This window comes from Mus caroli, unplaced genomic scaffold, assembly GCF_978045245.1.
Source record: "Mus caroli unplaced genomic scaffold, Mus_caroli_1 scaffold_15, whole genome shotgun sequence".
NCBI classification, from domain to species: domain Eukaryota; kingdom Metazoa; phylum Chordata; class Mammalia; order Rodentia; family Muridae; genus Mus; species Mus caroli.
In genome coordinates, this window is record NW_028227270.1 from 97,438,610 (window position 1) to 97,458,159 (window position 19,550).

At 44.8% G+C, this 19,550-nt stretch overlaps 3 protein-coding genes across 4 annotated transcripts; 2 read left to right on the forward strand and 1 right to left on the reverse strand.

Annotated features, from left to right (window-relative positions):
- The first annotated feature begins 1,188 nt into the window (after positions 1-1,188).
- On the forward strand, positions 1,189-9,755 carry Hfe (homeostatic iron regulator). Of its 2 annotated transcripts, XM_021180443.3 has the most exons (6): positions 1,189-1,482; positions 3,816-4,079; positions 5,040-5,339; positions 6,511-6,786; positions 6,890-7,000; positions 8,208-9,755. In XM_021180443.3, the coding sequence occupies exons 1-6, from the start codon at positions 1,395-1,397 to the stop codon at positions 8,246-8,248; spliced, it is 1,080 nt and encodes a 359-aa protein (XP_021036102.1). In that variant the 5' UTR covers positions 1,189-1,394; the 3' UTR covers positions 8,249-9,755. The 2 variants fall into 2 exon arrangements, with proteins under 2 accessions (XP_021036102.1, XP_021036104.1); XM_021180445.3 differs by lacking the exon at positions 3,816-4,079.
- Positions 9,756-13,798: 4,043 nt separating this feature from the next.
- LOC110308114 (histone H4) lies at positions 13,799-14,808 on the forward strand. The gene has a single exon (XM_021180469.3). The coding sequence runs from the start codon at positions 13,819-13,821 to the stop codon at positions 14,128-14,130; it is 312 nt and encodes a 103-aa protein (XP_021036128.1). The 5' UTR covers positions 13,799-13,818; the 3' UTR covers positions 14,131-14,808.
- Positions 14,809-15,462: 654 nt separating this feature from the next.
- Positions 15,463-19,467, reverse strand: H1-6 (H1.6 linker histone, cluster member). Its single transcript, XM_021180450.3, has 2 exons — positions 19,354-19,467; positions 15,463-17,381 (listed from the first exon to the last, which is right to left on the reverse strand). The coding sequence occupies exon 2, from the start codon at positions 16,313-16,315 to the stop codon at positions 15,689-15,691; it is 627 nt and encodes a 208-aa protein (XP_021036109.1). The 5' UTR covers positions 16,316-17,381; positions 19,354-19,467; the 3' UTR covers positions 15,463-15,688.
- Positions 19,468-19,550: the final 83 nt, after the last annotated feature.

The following is a 19,550-nucleotide window of genomic DNA, read 5'->3' on the forward strand; positions in this document are numbered from 1 at the left end:
GACCGTGGGCCCGAGAGCGCTCTTGAATAAAAATCCTCTTGCAATTTGCAGCAAGATCGTTTCTTGTGGGTGATTTTGGGGTGTCGCCTCTCCTGAGTCAGAACATGGGGGAGTCCTCACGTTGTGGGTCTTTCAGTACTGGAAGAAAAGAACCAAGATCCACAAGTCATCCTTTGATTTCTACAAGCATGCCCACATATATAACTCCCACACAATAAATAAGCATATGTGTGTGTATGCGTGATTTTAAAAATCTTTTATCCATCTCTACAATTTGGTGTGTGTGTTTTGACATTTCAGATTATGCAACAGGTTGGTTTTTGTAACTTTGCCTGCCTTCCCTCTTTCCCTCCAGAGGGTGTGAGGTGCAGTTGCATGTTTGTTGGGTGGGTAGTTAGAGTATTTAGTACATCATACAAGTGTGGAGAGGGAGGTTTGGTAGATGTGTAGTCGTGGAGGAAGGACATGTAAATACATGTATGTGTGAGAGAGGTTAGGGACCCACTCATATACTGAGGAGAGGTCAAACCCTTGTGAATACCTGTTATCTAGCTTTGGTCTTCATGCCATCCTAGGATGAGGATGGGTAGGCATGTTAACAGGACCTCTGGAAGTTATTTCCACATAGGATTTTTTTTTTTTTTTTGGTTTTTCGAGACAGGGTTTCTTTGTGTAGCCCTGGCTGATCCAGGAACTCACTCTGTAGATCAGGCTGGCCTCGAACTCAGAAATCCACCTGCCTCTGCCTCCCGAGTGCTGGGATTAAAGGCATGTGCCACCATGCCCGGCAACATAGGATTTTAAGAGCTAGCTGGCAACAGATATTTCTCCCGTGGGATGTGTTTGTGTTGCTGACACAATGTTTCCAGTTCTTGTTCTTTGCATAAATGTGTAAATGTTAAATATTTAGATCTCAAATTTGCGATAAGTTTTCACAATTAACAATATCCATAGCGATTTTGGTTTAAGGGATGGGGACTGGGGCATTAGGGGTGCTGGGTCACTGACTGTTGCACAAGCAAGCATTCTTGGCTCCAATAAACAGATTTCAAGTTCTGGATACTCTCTTGTTCTTTTTCATTTTAGAGTTAGTTTGTTTGTTTGTTTGTTTGTAATCAGTCTCACTTTGTAGCCCAAGCCGTCCTGTAATTCACTATGTAGCCTGAGGCTTGCAATCACAGCAATCCTGACTCAGCAGTGGCTCCAGTCTGTGCTGGGCTCACAGACTGGAGCCACTGCAACTTGCTTCTTTCCATCAATGTCCCGGAAAGGGACCTAGCTTGTCAGGAAGTTTTGTCTGAGAGGTCTGGAACCTCAGCAATGGCTACAGGGTGACTTGTTGGATCCTCCACGTTTCCAGGTCCTAGTGAAGACCGGTGGACCCAGCTGGGGACATGAGCCTATCAGCTGGGCTCCCTGTGCGACTGCTGCTGCTGCTGCTGCTACTGCTGTGGTCCGTGGCCCCGCAGGCACTGCCACTGCGTGAGTGCGGGAGGAAAAAGGTGGGGGTGTGGGAAGCAAAACCGAAAGTGGCTTCCTTGGCGCCAGGTGTTTCTCTCTTCTAAGGCGAACAACTTCCTCTCTGATCTCTTCCAGCTCTCAGCATGCAGACCCCCAGAGGGTACACCTCCCCCACCACTAGCAGCCTAGGGCACCTCTGCCACTGCTCTGTCAGGGTGTCACTAGTGAGGAGTCACATTGGCTTAGCTGAGCCTGGGTCTCCAATCTCTGCTTTAGTGTTTATATTGTGGACTGTGTTACCCTACCTCCCTAACTAACCTGGGATCTGAAATTTCTCACCAAGAGTGACCAGCGTCGCCCTTTGGCATTTTCTCTTCAGGGTGCTGGGAAAGGGGCTGAGATCTTTTCCTTGTGAGCACTAGGCGTGCTGGGTCGCACTCCCACTGTGTTAATTTTGTGTGTGTATGTGTGAGATAAAGCAAAGGTCACTTGGAGCCAGGGGCGGGGGGCAGGGCAGCGGAGGTCAGGTGCGGGGGTTGGACCTCTCCTCACTCTTGACAATTGTTCTTTCATCTAGAAACGTCATTTTCATTTCAAATGGATGTAATACTGTAACCAAACATTTTAGGGCAGAAGGCCAGGACTCTGGCAGCCCTTGTGGTTGGTAACAGTGTTCCAATTAAAAAGTCCAGTAATAACGAAACAGTTCTATTCAGTGTAGTCATACTGGGAAGATCAAGCGACCCAGCAAAAGAGTCCATCTTCAGGGTCCTGCCATGACATTTAGATTTAAAGAGAAAGGAACCGATTTCTCTGGATAGACCGCCCTGGAGCCTACATCCGAGTCCATAAAGTGTTCATCTGTTTGTTGTTAGGGCACAATGGAGCAATTTCTTCTGCCCCAATGTGCTGCCTAGACCTCATAGATAATTGCTTTAGTGTGATGGGGGTACTGGGGGGAAACAGGGTGATTCCTGTTCTGAGGCTTTGATGGCATTCCTGTAATCCAAGGGAACTTCAGGTTTAGGACAATATCTTTGTGTCTTCAGCCTTGGAAGAGGATAAGAGGTTAAGAGAGGAGAGTCCAGCAGGAAGGAGTCTGATGAGACACAGAAGGCAAGCTGAGCACCAGGCCTCCATCCCTTTCACTCACTGGGTGAGAGGCTGGTGCCCTCTGTCAGTCACCTCCAGAGCACCTGGCTCTCACCCAGTGGAGCTCAACCTTCCTAATGTTGCAGCCCTTTAGTACAGTTTCTCATGCTGTGGTGACCCCAACCATAAAATTATTTTTGTTGTTATTTTATAAGTAATTTTGCTCTTATGAATTGTAATGTAAATATTTGATATGCAGGGTATCTGAGAGATGTGACCCCAAGGGTAGACCACTGCTCTACAGGATTTTGTTCATCAGGGCTTTGCTGATTTGCAAATTAAAAAAGAATTAACAGGCCTTTTCTAAAGGATACCAATGTGCTGCTTAATGCACTTTAATAACACTTGGATCTGTGATCCTTTTTGATTAATTATGCACTGGGAAGCAGCAGTTACTGCTAGTTAACTAACTCAGATCTTTCCTCAGGTCAGAAAGAACATAAACTTAAATCTGATTTTTTTTTTTTCTTCTAGAAACTCCGAGGTGAGGTGTCTCCCTATGTAGTTCAGATTGGGCTGCAACTCACCTATGTATATCAGGATGGACTCAAAGCTGAGACAATCCTCCTGCCTCAGTCTCCAGAGTATTAGGGTCAGAAGTATGCCTACTCCAAGGCAACAAACATTTGTGACACGCTGGCCCCGTGCCAGGTGCCATTCTGAGCACTAAGGCTGTACCCTTGAGCAACCTTGTTCTGGAATTAGGGAAAGTAATGGGAAAAACCCATGCTGAGAGTGGCTGTCAGCTCCCTTTCCTGGAAGTCCTCTGTTTGCTGACAGGTTGTCCTGAGTTATGTGTCAGGACACTCACCAGCATTTTTTAGCCAACATCTGCACTTGATAATGTTCAGAGATGGAAGTGGAGAAAACCCAGTACCTCCAATCCTTAGGACTTTCATCTTAATGGATTCAACACCAACTCCTAGCTTAGCCTACAGAGCTAGAGAAACCCAAACACTTTCCAGAGTCTGTGTCTAAGGTGGGATGGGGAGGATAACCTATCCACTCACATAGAGAACATCAAGAAGGTGAACAGAATAAGAGCGAACAGCCAGAACAGCCAGGGCTGTGCAGGGAAGAGAACTGTGTCACTCGACAGGGAGGACTCACTCTCTGGCAGCAGGAGGTAACCCAGGGCTGTAGGGACCTCTGGATCCTGATTGGGCTGGCTGCCCATTCTGAATGTTTGCTGACTTCCCCAGGTTCACATTCTCTAAGATACCTCTTCATGGGTGCCTCAGAGCCAGACCTCGGGCTGCCTTTGTTTGAGGCTAGGGGCTATGTGGATGACCAGCTCTTTGTGTCCTACAATCATGAGAGTCGCCGTGCTGAGCCCAGGGCCCCGTGGATTTTGGAGCAAACCTCAAGCCAGCTGTGGCTGCATCTGAGTCAGAGCCTGAAAGGCTGGGACTACATGTTCATAGTAGACTTCTGGACTATCATGGGCAACTATAACCACAGTAAGGGTATGTGGAGCACAGAGTCACTCCCCTTAGATGCTCAGAGCATAGCACTATTTTCCAACCCTGGGGATATATCTTTGTAAAAGAATCTTTTATTCTCCTGATGTACTTAATGTCTAGGAGGCTCTCTGCCTCTGTCTGCTAACCTAGGCCTACTCAGGGAAGCTTCTAGCCTCCGTACAATCTAATCTCGGCCTAGAATGTTCTCAGCCTCTGAGACTTGCTGCTCAATAAGCTGACCTTTTCTAGCTCTTTCTGAACTCTGACTGGCTGGTTCAACTCAGCTGTTCTGGCTCCAACTCCTCTCACAGCTAGTTATTCAATCTGGCTTTTCTCTCAGGCTCTTCAGAGGTTCTGCTTGGCCTCACACAAACTCTGGCAATGTTTTCTAATCTTCTGGCTTCTTCTCATTCTCTTACTTGTTCTGTCTTCACCTATGTCTAGCTTGTTCTCTCTTCAATCGGTCTCCGTAAAACTCCTCTGGTAACACTGCCTCCTTCTCCCTCTCTGTGTTTCTCCACTTTCCCTCACTGCACTGTCTCCATGGAATCTCCTGTGTTCCTGGACTGGACGCTCCTGCTCCTGTGCTGTCTGCCTCTCACTTTTCCTCTATCTTCTTGTGACAGTTGGGCATATCCTTTTCTTTCAACTCTGATTTGTCACTTTGTCTGCCTCTTAATCAGACATCACTTTCAACTATGAGTGCTTCCTTCTACAAACTAACTTTACCTTTGTTGTTTGGGATTAACCTCGAATAGTAGGGTGAGTCTGTGTTCCAGACAGAGGGATTAAAGATGTGTGCTCGGCCCCACAAACTAGGAATGGGTTCAAGTATCCTGTATCATATCTTGAAGTGAGATCCTGGGGTTGAGGTGGGGGGAAATCAAGAGGGAGATAGTTGTGTGCCTCAGATCATTCGATACTTGGAGATGGTGAAGACAAAACCAACCTTTTTATTTCCAGTCACAAAGTTGGGAGTGGTGTCTGAGTCCCACATCCTGCAGGTGGTCCTAGGCTGTGAGGTGCATGAAGACAACAGTACCAGCGGCTTCTGGAGATATGGTTATGACGGGCAAGATCACCTGGAATTCTGCCCCAAGACACTAAACTGGAGCGCAGCCGAGCCAGGGGCCTGGGCCACCAAGGTGGAATGGGACGAGCACAAGATCCGTGCCAAGCAGAACAGGGACTACCTGGAGAAGGACTGCCCCGAGCAGCTGAAACAGCTCCTGGAGCTGGGGAGAGGCGTTCTGGGACAGCAAGGTATGAGGACCGGTGCTCAGGCCCTAAACTCCAGAGTGGGGGTGGAGGGGAGTCCCAAGTACCAGGTCAAGGATTCAGCCACTTCCAAGGGTGAGGAAAGCACTCTCTCAATACTAAGTTTTCCATTTTAATCATTTCTATTTTTCTGTCTTCCTTTCTTTCTCTCTCTCTTTTCCTTCCTTCCTTCCTTCCTTCCTTCCTTCCTTCCTTCCTCTCCCTCTCCCTCTCCCTCTTCCCCCTCCCTCTCCCCCTCCCTCTCCCTCTCCCTCTCCTTCTCCCTCTCCCTCTTCCCCCTCCCTCTCCCTCTCCCTCTCCCTCTTCCCCCTCCCCCTCCCTCTCCCTCTCCCTCTCCCTCTTCCCCCTCCCCCTCCCTCTCCCTCTCCCTCTCCCTCTTCCCCCTCCCCCTCCCCCTCCCTCTCCCTCTTCCCCCTCCCCCTCCCCCTCCCCCTCCCCCTCCCTCTCCCTCTCCCTCTCCCTCTTCCCCCTCCCTCTCCCCCTCCCTCTCCCTCTACTTTTCCCTCTCCCTCTCTCTCTCTCTCTTTCTCTCCAAGATCTCACTCTGCTGTAGCAGACTGACTAACTTAGTATGTAACCAAGCCTGGCCTCAAACTCCCAGAAATCCTCTTGCTTCAGCTTTCTATGTTTTTCTAGGATTACAGTCATAAACCATCTGCTTCGTTGTTGTTTGTCTGATTGTTGTTTTCTTCTTTAGATAGCCTCTCACACTGTAGCCAAGGCTGGTCTAGATCTCACTATGTAGGCCCAACTAGCCACAAAACACAGCCTCAGCTTCTCAAGTCTTGAATTTCAAAGTGTGAACCCACTATTGGGGATGGACTTTTCACTTCATATTGAAGCATATAACACAACTAAGAACTAATAAATTAGAAAGGGAAATGTTAGTGGGCTGACCAGAGGACCTGGGCAGACAGTGCTGAAGAGGACAGACTGAAGTGGCTGTTCTCCAATGTGGCACTTCATTAGTGTGTGACTTCATCTTGAAGCCATTTTCAGGATATCAAATGGCATCTCTGACAGCCAGGTTTTTTTGTTTTGTTTTGCTTTGTGTGTGTGTGTGCACTATTTTTCCTACCCAAAAAGAGAAGTGAAAATTCCAGTCCTCCTGTCTGGAATAAAGCAGCCTCCTCATGATTTCCTCTTTCCCTTCAAGGGCCTACTTTGGTGAAAGTGACTCGCCGCTGGGCCTCTACGGGGACCTCTCTAAGGTGTCAGGCTCTGGACTTCTTCCCCCAGAACATCACTATGAGGTGGTTGAAAGATAACCAGCCACTGGATGCCAAGGATGTCAACCCCGAGAATGTACTACCTAACGGGGATGAGACCTATCAAGGCTGGCTGACATTGGCCGTGGCCCCTGGGGACGAGACAAGGTTCACCTGTCAAGTGGAGCACCCAGGCCTGGACCAGCCTCTCACTGCCTCTTGGGGTGAGGATGGGCATGTAGGGCAGAGGTCATCTGTTGGAGAGGTGGTCACCTTTGCAGTGAGCTGGGGCCGTCATGTGCTTAAATTTTCATTTGTTGTTTTTAGAGCCCTTGCAATCTCAGGCCATGATTATTGGAATCATCAGTGGGGTCACCGTGTGTGCCATCTTCTTGGTTGGAATTCTGTTCCTAATCTTAAGGAAAAGGAAGGCTTCAGGTGAGTAGGAGCATAATGAAGTATCATGGTGCCTCTTCCTCCAGGACACACTATTCCTGCAGAAAACGTGACCTCTGTAGGAAACCCTCACTGTGCTTTTTGTGTTGAAAGTGCCAGCCCATCTCTGGGGATGTTTTGTTTAATTTCGGTTTTCCCAGACAAGAAGTTCCTAATTCAGGAAACACCTTCTAGGCCCCTACTGTTGTGCAGGTGTTATTTAAGGTAGAGTAGGGGGATTTCTGGTTGAGAAAGCCACTGGGTAAGTCCCAGAAGCTAAATCTAGTGTGGAATAGAATTCATGACAAGAATGTGTAGCTAAAGAAGGCCCTGAGAACGTGGGGTGTCACTGGATGAATTACTCAACCTACATCCAGAAAGGATATGGAAAACGGGTATGGCTGTTTGTGACCCTAACGTCAGCAAAAAGATTGCAATGAGTTAAAGGCCAGTCTGGATTGGTTCTGTTGTGAGACCCTCTCTTTGAATATAGACAGACAGACAGACATACAGACACACACACACACACACACACACACACACACCACAATGCTGAGTAGGAGAGTGTATTATTGGACCGTGTCCCTGACTTTGTGTGTTCCTCACAATGCATTCTTTTCCCCCCCTCTCTGGGTATCTGTAGCATGGAACAAAACAAGAGGGAAACAGAAGCAAGCCTACGTAGGCCCGTGGAACATTATGTTCTGATAGCTGGGGGGCTGGTAAAGTCACAAAAACACAAGGGAACGATGTGTTTGTGAGGAAGTGAGTTAGGTGACAAGGAAAGCCATTAGATAGCTACTAAACAGTTCCATACGGATGGTTATCTCCGGACTGTCTCAACCCGCCAGCAGCCCAGGTAACAACACAGAGAGTTTTTAGTAATTATGAAAGCTTGGCCTTACCTTGGCAAACTCTCTACTCACTCATTTAAGTAAATCTGACCACCTGGCTCTATCCAGTCACTGCCACTTGGCTCCTTACACCAATACTGAGCCCTGTACTCAAGTCCTGGTATAGAAATTAGCATTTGAGTAATACAAAGACAACCTCTACACAACACACTAGAGCTTACCCTAATGGAGAGTAACCATCTCTGAAATCCAATGGAGTCCTTGAATAGCATGGTCAGGGAGGGAGGAGATGGGAAGGGACAGGACAAGTGGTGCCTGGCCAGTGATGCCTCTTCCTGGGTCTCTTGCCTTCTCAGGAGGAACCATGGGTGGCTATGTCTTAACTGACTGTGAGTAACCTGCAACCTGCTGAACCACGGAAGAGAGAAGACTCAGCCAAAGACTTGGAGGGGGCACACTTGCTCCATTGTAGGACACAGTTGGACCTAACACACAGAAACTGCCGGAGAACTGTGCTCTTAGCTTTCTCTGTTCACTTTCTCAAGGTGTTTTCTCCAGTTAAGTTCAGTTCCTGAATAGTAGTGATTGTCCCAGTTGCAACCTCTCCCTCCAGAACTGGTCTCATGATTCTTAGGCTGCTTCTTGGAAGCATCCTATGTTTCCTTCATCCACCTAGACTCCATATGTCTACGTAAAAAGCCCTCTAAGTTTAGTGGATACATGATTCGTTTGTTTCCACATCTGAAGAAGTTGTGAACCTTCATCTGGGGATGCTCACACATACTTGTGCCAGAATTTTTCACCTATATCCTAGAATCCAGGACCCACTCAACTGTCCTCCATCTGTTATATAGTGACTCCTCTGTCACCATGCCCTGACTTCTCTGCCATTGGAGTGTTATATGGATCATCAATAAAGCCATGGAGGCTACACAACTGTGCAACCTGAGGAATCACCCTCTGAGAAAATGTAGATGTTTGTGTGTATAACAATGGCTCTGTGTTCATATCGGCACAAAGGTGATTGGAGGTTTTCGAAGGTTAATATCATAGACATCTGTGACACGATGCCGATGATGTATCTTTTCTCTCCTTGTCTCGAAAATGAAAACTGTGAACGATTATCATAATGAAGTGTGGCTTGCACTTGTTCTGAGGAAGTGCTCAATAATATACTCTGCTCTGATCAGCTGCTAAACATAAAGCATGCGCAGACGTCCTGAGGGGCCTAGGAAGTGGAAATTATTATCTGCACCCATGTTCCTTCTCTGTAGATGCAAAAGGTGAAGACTCTCTAACCACTCACCAGAGATCCAGAGAGACAGCTGTAGAAATGCCATCCTGGCTCTTAGATACACCCGCTGTACCACCCGACCATATGAGTGGCATGAAATGAGTGGAGAAAGAAGATGGCCCTTTTCTTATCTCCTGGGGTTTCTTTTCAGTGAGGTTGACCCACAAGATGGGAAATAGCTGCCAAATACTCACCAGTCCTCAGCTATGAGGAATCCTTTCAAAGCTGGAGGGAAAGGTCAGGATGCAAGTAGTGACTCCGTTCCCCACCAGTCTCCTGTTTCCTCTGACATATGGCTTCTTCTTGTTGTTGTTGTTGTTTGTTTGTTTTTGTTAAATTCCATGAAAAAGCTTAGCCTATCTGTCTGGGACTCTCAAAGCTGATGCCTCTGGACTCAGAACCTTAAAGTGATTGCCTTGGGAGCTGAGAATCTGTCAATCTGTCAATCTTAAGGCAGTAGAATGGAAGCTGTCATTTGGCTTGGAGAATTCTTGGAGTTGCTAGGGTCCCGCTGCTCATTGTTAATTGTGCACATTTTAAAATCCAATCTAGACAACCTAGACATTACTAGATTTCACAAAATACATTCATCCAATGTTAAAAAGGTCAAGCCTGTGTTTGCATGTTTGTGTGTGTATACATATCTGTCTGCATGAGGATGAGTGTTCACATATGTGTGCACGTGTATACACATGTGTGTGGGCTCCTCTCTCCACCCAGATGGCACATGCTCACTTCCTCCTAAACACACTTTTGCCTGCCTCACTGTGGTATGAATTCCATCTTGAAACCCACCTGCCTCAGACCAATGGCTCCAATTTCTTTAATGAACACTGAATTTGAGCTGAGACCTCAACCTTTTTGTGACCTTTGTATTATTTACTGTTTGTGAAAATTAGGTAGGAAAAAAATCAAAATTTTGATTCATTGTTGGAAATAGGTAAATGTAGCGCCATCATTTCCTCAATGAGTGACAAGAGCCACTAGCAGCTTGTATGTTGTCTCCGTATGGCTCTCCTCAAAGTGTGTGCAACTAGTAAACACATGATTTGGTAAGCATGCCATTGTATTTCGCGCTACACAGGATAACTGATATTATAGTCCATCTTTTGAATGTGGTTAACTCTCATATCATTTTATAGACACTTATATCACTTCTAATTTTGGCTTTTTTTTTTTTTTGGTTTAGTTTTCATTTAAGTTTTTTAAGTTGGATACCATATAGTCCAGGATAGCATCAAACTCACTAAGGAGCTCAGGCCTGCCTTGAACTTCACCTCCTGAGCAATGGGATTATAGACTTGTAGTTTTTGACCTGTGTCTTTTAGAGTCTTTTCACTGCACTGTGATAACGAGATTGACAGTCTTCCTTTGCCATAAGGGCACCATCATCTGAGCTGTAAGCAGTGTTAATTTACAAGCCAAGCCGAAAGCTCGCTGTGATTCATTGTCCCTAAATACCCCCGTACACAGTAAAGCGCCACAGGCTTTCCTCCACTTCCTGTTACAGCTAAGGAATGGTATAATAATTATACTGGCCAAATGATACATTTGCATTTTTGTAGGTTTTGTATCACTTCTGATGTTTTCATATAATTTTAGGGGCTCCATTGGAGGAATTAAGACTTACATTTCAAATCTCCCATCTTCGCTCACTTCTGGTTAAACAGAAGTGAAAATGGTGTAGGGTAGAAGAAGGGTGACACTTGGTGACTTACTTCAGTACATCACAGTTGGTTGTGGAGAGGCAAAGTGTAGGGTAAGGGCTGGTGGAAAGGGCCACTCTTGGGCAGAAAAGCACCAGATGTGCTAGGCATGCCCATAATGCTGGAGGCAACTGCACCAGAGTCCAACTCATTCTCAGCTACATAGTGAGCTGGAAGCCAGCCTGGGCCACATGAAACTTTCTTAAAAGAACAAATAACAAAAGTGTGTCTCTCTCTGTGTCTCTCTGTGTGTAGATGTTTTAAAAGAGAAAGTACATGAAATGTATAGAAAACAGAATTCTGTACTAGGTGCTGGAAAGGCTGGTATGCCAAGGCAAGACTGAGTCCTCTGAACTGCGAGAAGTGCAGAGTGTAGAGAAGACAAAGCTCTCGGAGGCTCCTTCAGAGGTGACTCATGCCTGCTGGGAGGTCCTCACTGGGAGGGAGCACTTCCTCTCAAGTGGTGCGGGGCGTGGTGGCCCACGCCTTTAATCCCAGCACTCGGGAGGCAGAGGCAGGCGGATTTCTGAGTTCGAGGCCAGCCTGGTCTACAGAGTGAGTTCCAGGACAGCCAGGGCTATACAGAGAAACCCTGTCTCGAAAAACCAAAAAAAAAAAAAAAAAAGGGGTGCAGCACAGCTCCAGCCCAGCACCCCCTAGACACACTTCAAAGAAGAATGGTGCAGGCACAGTGCAACATTTTCTCATAAGGTTACTTTTAAACCAATATCTTTAAAAACAAACAAAACAAACAAACAAACAACAACAACAAAACCCCTCTGATTCAATAATGGCTATGAAGCCATTCTGAAAAGCTCTAAGCATGAGAGGTGGATGGGCTGACTGGTACCTGAAATTTCAAATCAACATTTTGGAGTATAACTTGTTTACTCTATGGTGACTAATCCCTCCTCTTTTACATACAGCACACCGATGCAGTGTTTCAGTGCTTCTTATTAACTGTCCAAAGTGGAGAGAAGAAAAAAAAATAGTGTTAGGAGGAAAATCTTCTCTACTTCCCACCCCATTTGCCAGAATAAAAATTTGCAGACCCAGTAACATTTTTTGTGCAATGAGTGTTTTCTAAAGCAGAATAGTTTTCTATATTGAGAATCATACCCAACGATTAACACATACCAAGTAAGCACGTTACCACTCCTCCATCTCTTTGTAAAAAAATAACATTTTAGGTAGTTTTATTTAAATATTTAATCGATGCGAGGCTGTTCTCAATGTTAATTCCTCCAAAGAGCTCTATGAGGAACACATTTTATCATTGTTAGTTTTTACTTCAGTTATAAAAATCACGGAGATTACTCAACTGGTTGTTTGAAATTGCTGGTTAGTAGTTAGAAAATGGCTATGCTGGGTTTTAAAGATTTATTTATTTATTTTATTTAAAGATTTATGTATTGCTGTTGCTGCCTTCAGACACACCAGAAGAGGGCGTCAGATCTCATTACGGTTGGTTGTGAGCCCCATGTCACCAGCTCCTATGCTGGGATTTTAATTCAGCTGATGAACACTAGAATACTTATCTCTACCCCAAGAAAGCCAATGGTAGGACACTCGCTATTTCTTGCCAAACCACAAAAGGAATTACCACAGCTACCTGGTAGCAGACCTCTGTTGTCTTCTGCAGTAAGAAGTAAATATGGTTAATTTTATTAACCATAGACTTAGAAGTTTATCAGGAATATTTTGAAACTTTTTTTTTTCTGGATGTGGATAGTTTGCTGGGGCCCCTGATAGAAAGTTTTTGTGATGAACGTATGTAACAAACACACAGGAATTAAAAGTCTTCATTTTGGTCAGCAGGCTTTATTTTAAAAAAAATTGTTACTAGCCATAATATTAATTCTATATTTACTTTGTCTGTGTAAGTAGTTTGCCTGCATTCATGGGAGCCATTGAGATCAGAAAAGAGCATCAGACTCCTGAAACTAGAGTTATGCATGGTTGTGAGCTACCATTTAGGCTCTGGGAACCAAATCCGCACCTTCTGGGGGTGTATCAAATGCTCTTAACTTCTGAGCCATCTCTTCTACATCGTTGTTAAATTAAAATCTGGAATTCCAAAATCAACATTAAACCCGCATTGAGACTTACTGCTACTTGCTCTTCTGCCTTTTTTTTTAAAAAGGGGGAGGGGGGAGATTAGCCTTGTTTTGACATCACTAATCATATCACAAGCTTCACCAGAACCTTGTAGACTTTGTAATGACCTTAATCAAGTATTAGCCCTGTACTGTAATTACCAGCTCTACAAAACACTTCTCTTAAGCTGAGCAAGCCATGCTGTGATTAATAAGGGCTGGAAGGGAAACAAACTTGGAATCACAGCAGGTAGAGGATAACCCATAACCTAGCTTTATTCTTTTGTAGACTTTCTCAGTTTTTATTAAAAAAGAGGATAGACGGAGTCATTAGGTCTCTGACTCAAGAAAGGGAAGATGAAGTTTGCAGTTAGGGTGCTCAATTTGAGATGCCTTTTCAATGTTTATGTCTACCCAAACAAAACTTCTGGGGACTAGCTTAAACTTTACTGACAAGGGACAGTTTTGGCATATTTACCTCTCTTTTGGACATTTTACCTGAGTCCTCACAAAGAAACCATCAACTAATTTAATACAAGATAGAAATAAAAGCAAACGAGAAATAGGTATGTCTGCTTTGTGGAATGGCCCCAATAAGTCTTTCTTTCGCGAGGAAGAATGGGGTCGGGGTGGGGCGGAGGGAATGAAGTTTTTCTGCGGGATTTAAATGTAGTCTTTAAGAGACACCCATGCAAAGAATAGCTGGGGCTTGCTAGCCAATGAAAACATTCAGATTCCAATGACGCAACCTTTTTGCTCCACCCCCTTCCAAGACCCGGATTCGAAAACCCCGCCTAACGCTCTAGTTTTCAACCAGGTCCGCAGAAGGCCTATTTAAAGGGACGCTTGCTGTCTCTTTGTTGTCGAAACCATGTCTGGACGTGGTAAGGGTGGTAAAGGTCTTGGCAAAGGTGGCGCTAAGCGCCACCGCAAGGTTCTCCGCGATAACATCCAGGGCATCACCAAGCCCGCCATCCGCCGCCTGGCCCGGCGCGGAGGAGTGAAGCGCATCTCCGGCCTCATCTACGAGGAGACCCGCGGTGTGCTGAAGGTGTTCCTGGAGAACGTGATCCGCGACGCCGTCACCTACACGGAGCACGCCAAGCGCAAGACCGTCACCGCCATGGACGTGGTCTACGCGCTCAAGCGCCAGGGCCGCACCCTCTACGGATTCGGCGGTTAAGCTACTAACGATTTTCACTCAACAAAAGGCCCTTTTCAGGGCCACCCACAGATTCCTAGATGGAGTTGTTCACTTTTACGGAAGCTTTAATTGAGCTTGCTAGGTAGCTTCTGTCCTACACTTATGTGGTGGGAAGTTGAGCCCATAATATTTTGAGCTGTCAGCAATTAATACTGAACTACCTTAGAATTCTTCCTTTGAAGGTTTTCCACTGATCGTGTCACTTGTCAATTAACTTTGATAGCGGTCATTTTAGAGCTTATTCTCTTTTAGAGCCATCTAGAAGCTCAGGAGAGCAGTAACCGTTGTATCTAACTAAGCAAGGCAAAAGCTGATTACTACAGAAACTGAAGACGTCTGGCTGTTATTCATTGTATACAATTAATAAGGCCTAAGCACACAAGTATTCTATATTAGAGACCACCTAATGGTATGTTTATATAAAAACTGCTTAGTTGTGGGGTGACTCGATAATTTAAATTCTTGTGGGTGTGCAATGTTTGCCATCTGCCAGAAGAAGGCGACGTTACTTCCAGGAAGCTGGAGTCAGAAGCTGTTGTGTTGTGTATTCTGATATACAAACTTCTTTAAATGCATCAAGTGTTCTTGACTGAACAATCTCTCAAGCCACCTTACTATGATCTTTTGTCATTCCTCATACCAATGCCTAAAATAGTTTAATGTGAATTTAATATTTGTGGCACTCTATAAAACTTCTAAATCACTTTAAAAGCTGAGTTATTTGTTTTTGTTTTTGTTTTGTTTTGTTTTATGTTCTTCAGCCTAGACTTCTCCAGTGCTGTTTTTGTTATGTTGGGGCATTGAACTCAAACCCTAACATTTTCATAAAGAAGTCCTTAATTTTTTAATATGGCTTTTGTCAGTTTCCTGAAGCCTACATGCTATTCTCATAAAATACATAAAACATTTCAACAATAACTGTTAGATCAATAGTATTGGACTACTTTCTAAAAGTAGAACAAAATTAGATCTTTGTTGACACATCGCACAATGGCAAAAACTTTAGTTTTTGTTTTTTTGCTAACTGCTTGCTTTATTTTTTTAATCCATCACTCAGGAAATCCTAAAAATACAACTCAAGAAAAATATAACCTCTAGCTTGAACACTGAATATCTGGGTTCATAGTGGTGCTTTGAAAGCCTGGATACCAGTTACTGCTGTTTGAAAGAGTAAATTTAAGTTCAGTATTTTAGGAGCTACTACTGGGGTTATCTCTAACTTCCTTCCTTGATATGGAGGCGTTTCTAGAATGAAATACATCCATTGTGTATTTCAATGGTGACCTTTATTCTAGAATGAAAGACATTGCGTGTTTCAATGGTGACCTTTATTCTGGCGTAAAGCCACAAATACACAACCAAATTTGGAAATATTCTACACATAGGGACTCTGGGATTCTACTCTAGGGTTTCGACGACAGGTCGACCTGAAGTAACTGCCCACCTTTAACTTTGGTTCAAAGTGTTTGGCCATTTTAAGAAGTATGTAAGTGGCTCTTAAAAGAGCCTTTGGGTTTTTGAAAACTGGCTTTGGAACTCACTTCCTCCCTGCTGCCTTCCTCAGATCGGTCTTCTGCATGACCATCTTTGCCTTCCCAGAATTGGGGTTTGCTGCCCTGGCTTTGGCGGGGCTTTTACGTTGCTGCACGCCCTTGGCCCCTTTGGTCTTCCTTCCGCTTCCAGAAGCTTTTGTGGGCGTAGCCTTTGGCTTCTTGACAGCCTTGGTCTTGCTACTCTTGGGAGATCTCGAGGCCCGGGGCAAGCCCATCTTCTTAGCCTTGGCAGAAGCAGATTTCTTGCCCTTGCCCTTGTCGTTCCCAGAAGCCGCCTTCTTACTGAGCTTGAAGGAGCCTGAGGCGCCAGTGCCCTTGGTCTGCACCAGGACTCCTTTATTCACAAGTCTCTTGAGGGCCAGCTTGATACGGCTGTTGTTCTTCTCCACGTCGTAACCAGCTGCAGCCAGGGCTTTCTTCAGGGCAGCAAGGGACATTCCTGCCCGTTCCTGCGACGTGGAAAGGGCCTCAGGAATCAGCTTGGAAACTGAGAAACCACGAGGTTTGCGAGCAGGGGCCAGGCCAGGCTTTTTCCCTCGCCTTTTAGATGAAGGTTTCTCCACAGGAGCTGGAACAAGGGTACTTGAGGCCGCAGGAGCCGTTTCCGACATTGTCAAGAGCTGGACAAGAACTACACCCAATGAGAACAACTAAAGGAGAGCCAACAGTGATGGGGTAGCGGGGGGCGTGCGGGGGGGGGGGGGGGCTTATATAGAGCAGGGCGCGCTGTGATTGGTGCATCCCCAGGTGCCTCCCCCGCCCCTGGAGGAGGGACATTTGTGTTTCTTTTCCCCCCAAAAGTAGAATCTTGCATATCTGCTCACTGCAGAATTGCTCAGGTTATGACACCAGGTGACCCACGGGGACTTAGATTCCACGTGACTTTTTACCCTTTGTTGACAAATGTACCTGCATGCCAGAACTAGTGGGAAAAGTCCTTGATTTTCAATCAAATTCAAAAGGAAGAAGAAAACTTTCTCTTTTCTTTGCTAACTCAAAAGTGACTTTTAGTAGAAAATGTATCCAACATCTTGGGAGGGGTCTTCTACATATGTGGCTTCTAACTAGTGAAGAAAATCAATTATGCAGGCCCCAATTCCCACTAAAATTATTTTTATACGTGACGGAAGTAACACAGATGTCTTGACTGTCTCACTGTGGAATTAGACGGTGTTCCTAGAATTATCCCAAAACTCCAAGGTGAGGCCTTCTTGAAGGGAGCATGACCTAATAAACACTCCACAGAGCATGTGAGAGGCTCGCTATTCCCCCGCCTGAATCTCAAGAGAAGGGCTTCGGATGCGGTTATAAACATCTTACCAATGGCACCTACGTGGTCAAATCAGCCAGTCTCAAGGCTATTGTCGAAGAAGGTTGCTACTCCTTTCCAACTGAACACCACCCATAGCCCACTTCTTATGTCTTATCTGCCTCTAGAGGAGCAGACACGGTGCCAAACCCTTAATTATAACATTAGAAAGCTGGAATCACAGTTTCCAATCTCTTAACATAGCTAGGCTGGTAGATGTCTCTGCAGATGTGTTCGAGAAATGTTCTTTCCGGAGCTTTATCCATGGAACATGTCTGGAAATAAATGTGCTCACTGCTGGGCATGGTGGCAACTTGCTGGTAATTCCCTCCTTAGGGAGGGAGGATTGCTGAGAGTTTTGAGGTCACCTTGGGATAGGAAATGATAACATGTCAAAAGAAGAAGAGAGAAAAAAAGAGGGAACATGATACTCAAGTAGAAGGGAGGCATAAAAGCCAGTCCATTATGGGGAATGCTAAGACATGTGGTGTGATTATGTCGCCAAAGTAGAACATATGGCTCAATGCAGTAGCCACACAGCCTACGTTCTTTCTGGAGATTCCTACACTTGTGAGGCAGGGATCTCAATTTATGCTACAGAGAAGTTCAAGACAATATGAAGAAAAGTTGTTTATTAAGGAAAAAAATGAGAGTGGGTAGATGCCTGTGTCTCAGTAAAAGGTTTGTGCTTCTGTCTTAACAATTAATTGGCTAGACCTGGTGCGCCAAACTGTAACCCTAGCTACTTGATCTATGATCCAAGCTCAAACCAAGCTTGGACTGTAGAGTAAGTAAACTTCATAAGATACTGTCTCTAAATAAAAATGGTGCAGAAAACACTGGTCCCGAGGCTTGGTAGTAAAGTGCCTGTCTAGCCTGAGTTGAGTCTACGTTCAAATCTAGCACTGCAGGTGTGTGTGTGTTGTGTGTGTGTGTTGTGTGTTTTGTGTTGTGTGTGTGTGTTGTGTGTGTTGTGTGTGTTGTAAGTTTTGAACTTACACTTAAACTTCAACCATGTTTAAATTTTAATAAAGCAGGTCAATAATTAATTACATTTTATGAGAGGTTACTTCTTTCTCTTCAAGAATTTCCTTTGGGGAATGAACTCACAGGGTTGTTTATGAGAGACAAACTGTTTAGGGGTGAGAGGGGAGAGCTGGCGTGTGTGCTCCAAGTCACGTGTTTGTCCTTAAGCAGTTTGTAAGTTGTCTTGTTACTCTTGTTTGAGAGGTTTATCCTGACACTTGGAGTTAAGACTGAGGTGAAGGTTCCAGACTCGCGTCTCCTGAACTTCCTGACTTAATGTCCTTTACCGCCAGAGCTCAGGGTCTTACTCCATGGAAATCCCACTAGGACTGTTGTGACAGCCTTTAAATATTTGTGCGAGTACATGAGCTGATTATTCCCTGGCCCAAGAACCATCAGAAGATCGAGAATATTAACTATCCTGTTATTGTAATTTTTATCTAGGCCTTGTGTCTTACATAAATATTAACAACACTGCTGATGAAGACAGAAAGTATAAGGTTGGGGCTCTCTTGCAGGAACTTCAGAATTTCAAAGGCAGTTTCAAAGGAGACAATGTGGAGGAAAGTCTATATTTGAAGTATTTCTGAAATAAAAACTGAAGGCTGAGAAATCAAACTTCTGGTTGCAAGATGACAAAAAAAAAAATCTGTTTCTGTTTCTCTCAGGCCTGCACAGGCCCACGCATGCGCATATGCTGTCGCAAACACACACACACTTCAGAAAACAAGGTATCTTAATAAAATATCTGGATTCATATGTGTTATTCTAGTCTGTTTCATTTGAAACAAAACAAAACAAAAAACAAACAACAACAAAACCCCTAACAGTTGAGAGTCCCAGATTGATTTCCTCCTGACATTGTATGGGGTCTTCCCCAGGAAAATAGCACCCTATGTCCTTGACATCCGTTTGGTTTCTCTGACCCTTGTTCACACACAAAATTTCTAGGTCATTAACTATCAGTGGCATCTAAGCATCAGGTGGATCTTTACAGATTGGCAGAATATATTCTTCTATTGCTTTAAAAGTAACGTGGCATAGGTTCTATAGGTTCTATGACTATACTGTTTCCCAGTATAGTCAAGGCTACCCTTCAGCTCCCCATCTTCTTGCCCAAGGCTCCTCTGTCAGTCATGGAGTTACAAGTCACCACCTCGCCTCCTCTCTCTTTCTCTCTCTCTCTTTCTTTCTCTCTCTCCTTCTCTCTCTCTCTCTCTCTCTCTCTCTCTCTCTCTCTCTCTTTCTCCTCTCTCTCTCATTTTCTCTTTGAACAACAGTCCTAGGGACTGAGAACAGGCCTTCCACACACACCTGTGCTGTAGCTCCATCCTGCGCATTCCACTTCAGTTGCTCCATCTAAGGTTTTCCTTTCAAGTCAAAAAAAAAAAAAAGTGAATATTTATAAAGATTTGTGATTTGTACTTTCTAATAGTCCACAAAAAATAGAGACTCAAAATAACTAAAAACACAAACAATCACATAAGTATGAATACATAAATCATGATTTC

Excerpts from the sequence above, each read along its gene's own strand:
- Hfe (XM_021180443.3), top strand. The coding sequence starts at position 1,395 with ATGAGCCTATCAGCTGGGCTCCCTGTGCGACTGCTGCTGCTGCTGCTG. Across the intron at positions 1,483-3,815 it reads CCCGCAGGCACTGCCACTGC|GTTCACATTCTCTAAGATAC; the intron begins GTGAGTGCGGGA and ends TGACTTCCCCAG. Across the intron at positions 4,080-5,039 it reads CAACTATAACCACAGTAAGG|TCACAAAGTTGGGAGTGGTG; the intron begins GTATGTGGAGCA and ends TTTTATTTCCAG.
- LOC110308114 (XM_021180469.3), top strand. The coding sequence starts at position 13,819 with ATGTCTGGACGTGGTAAGGGTGGTAAAGGTCTTGGCAAAGGTGGCGCT.
- H1-6 (XM_021180450.3), bottom strand. The coding sequence starts at position 16,315 with ATGTCGGAAACGGCTCCTGCGGCCTCAAGTACCCTTGTTCCAGCTCCT.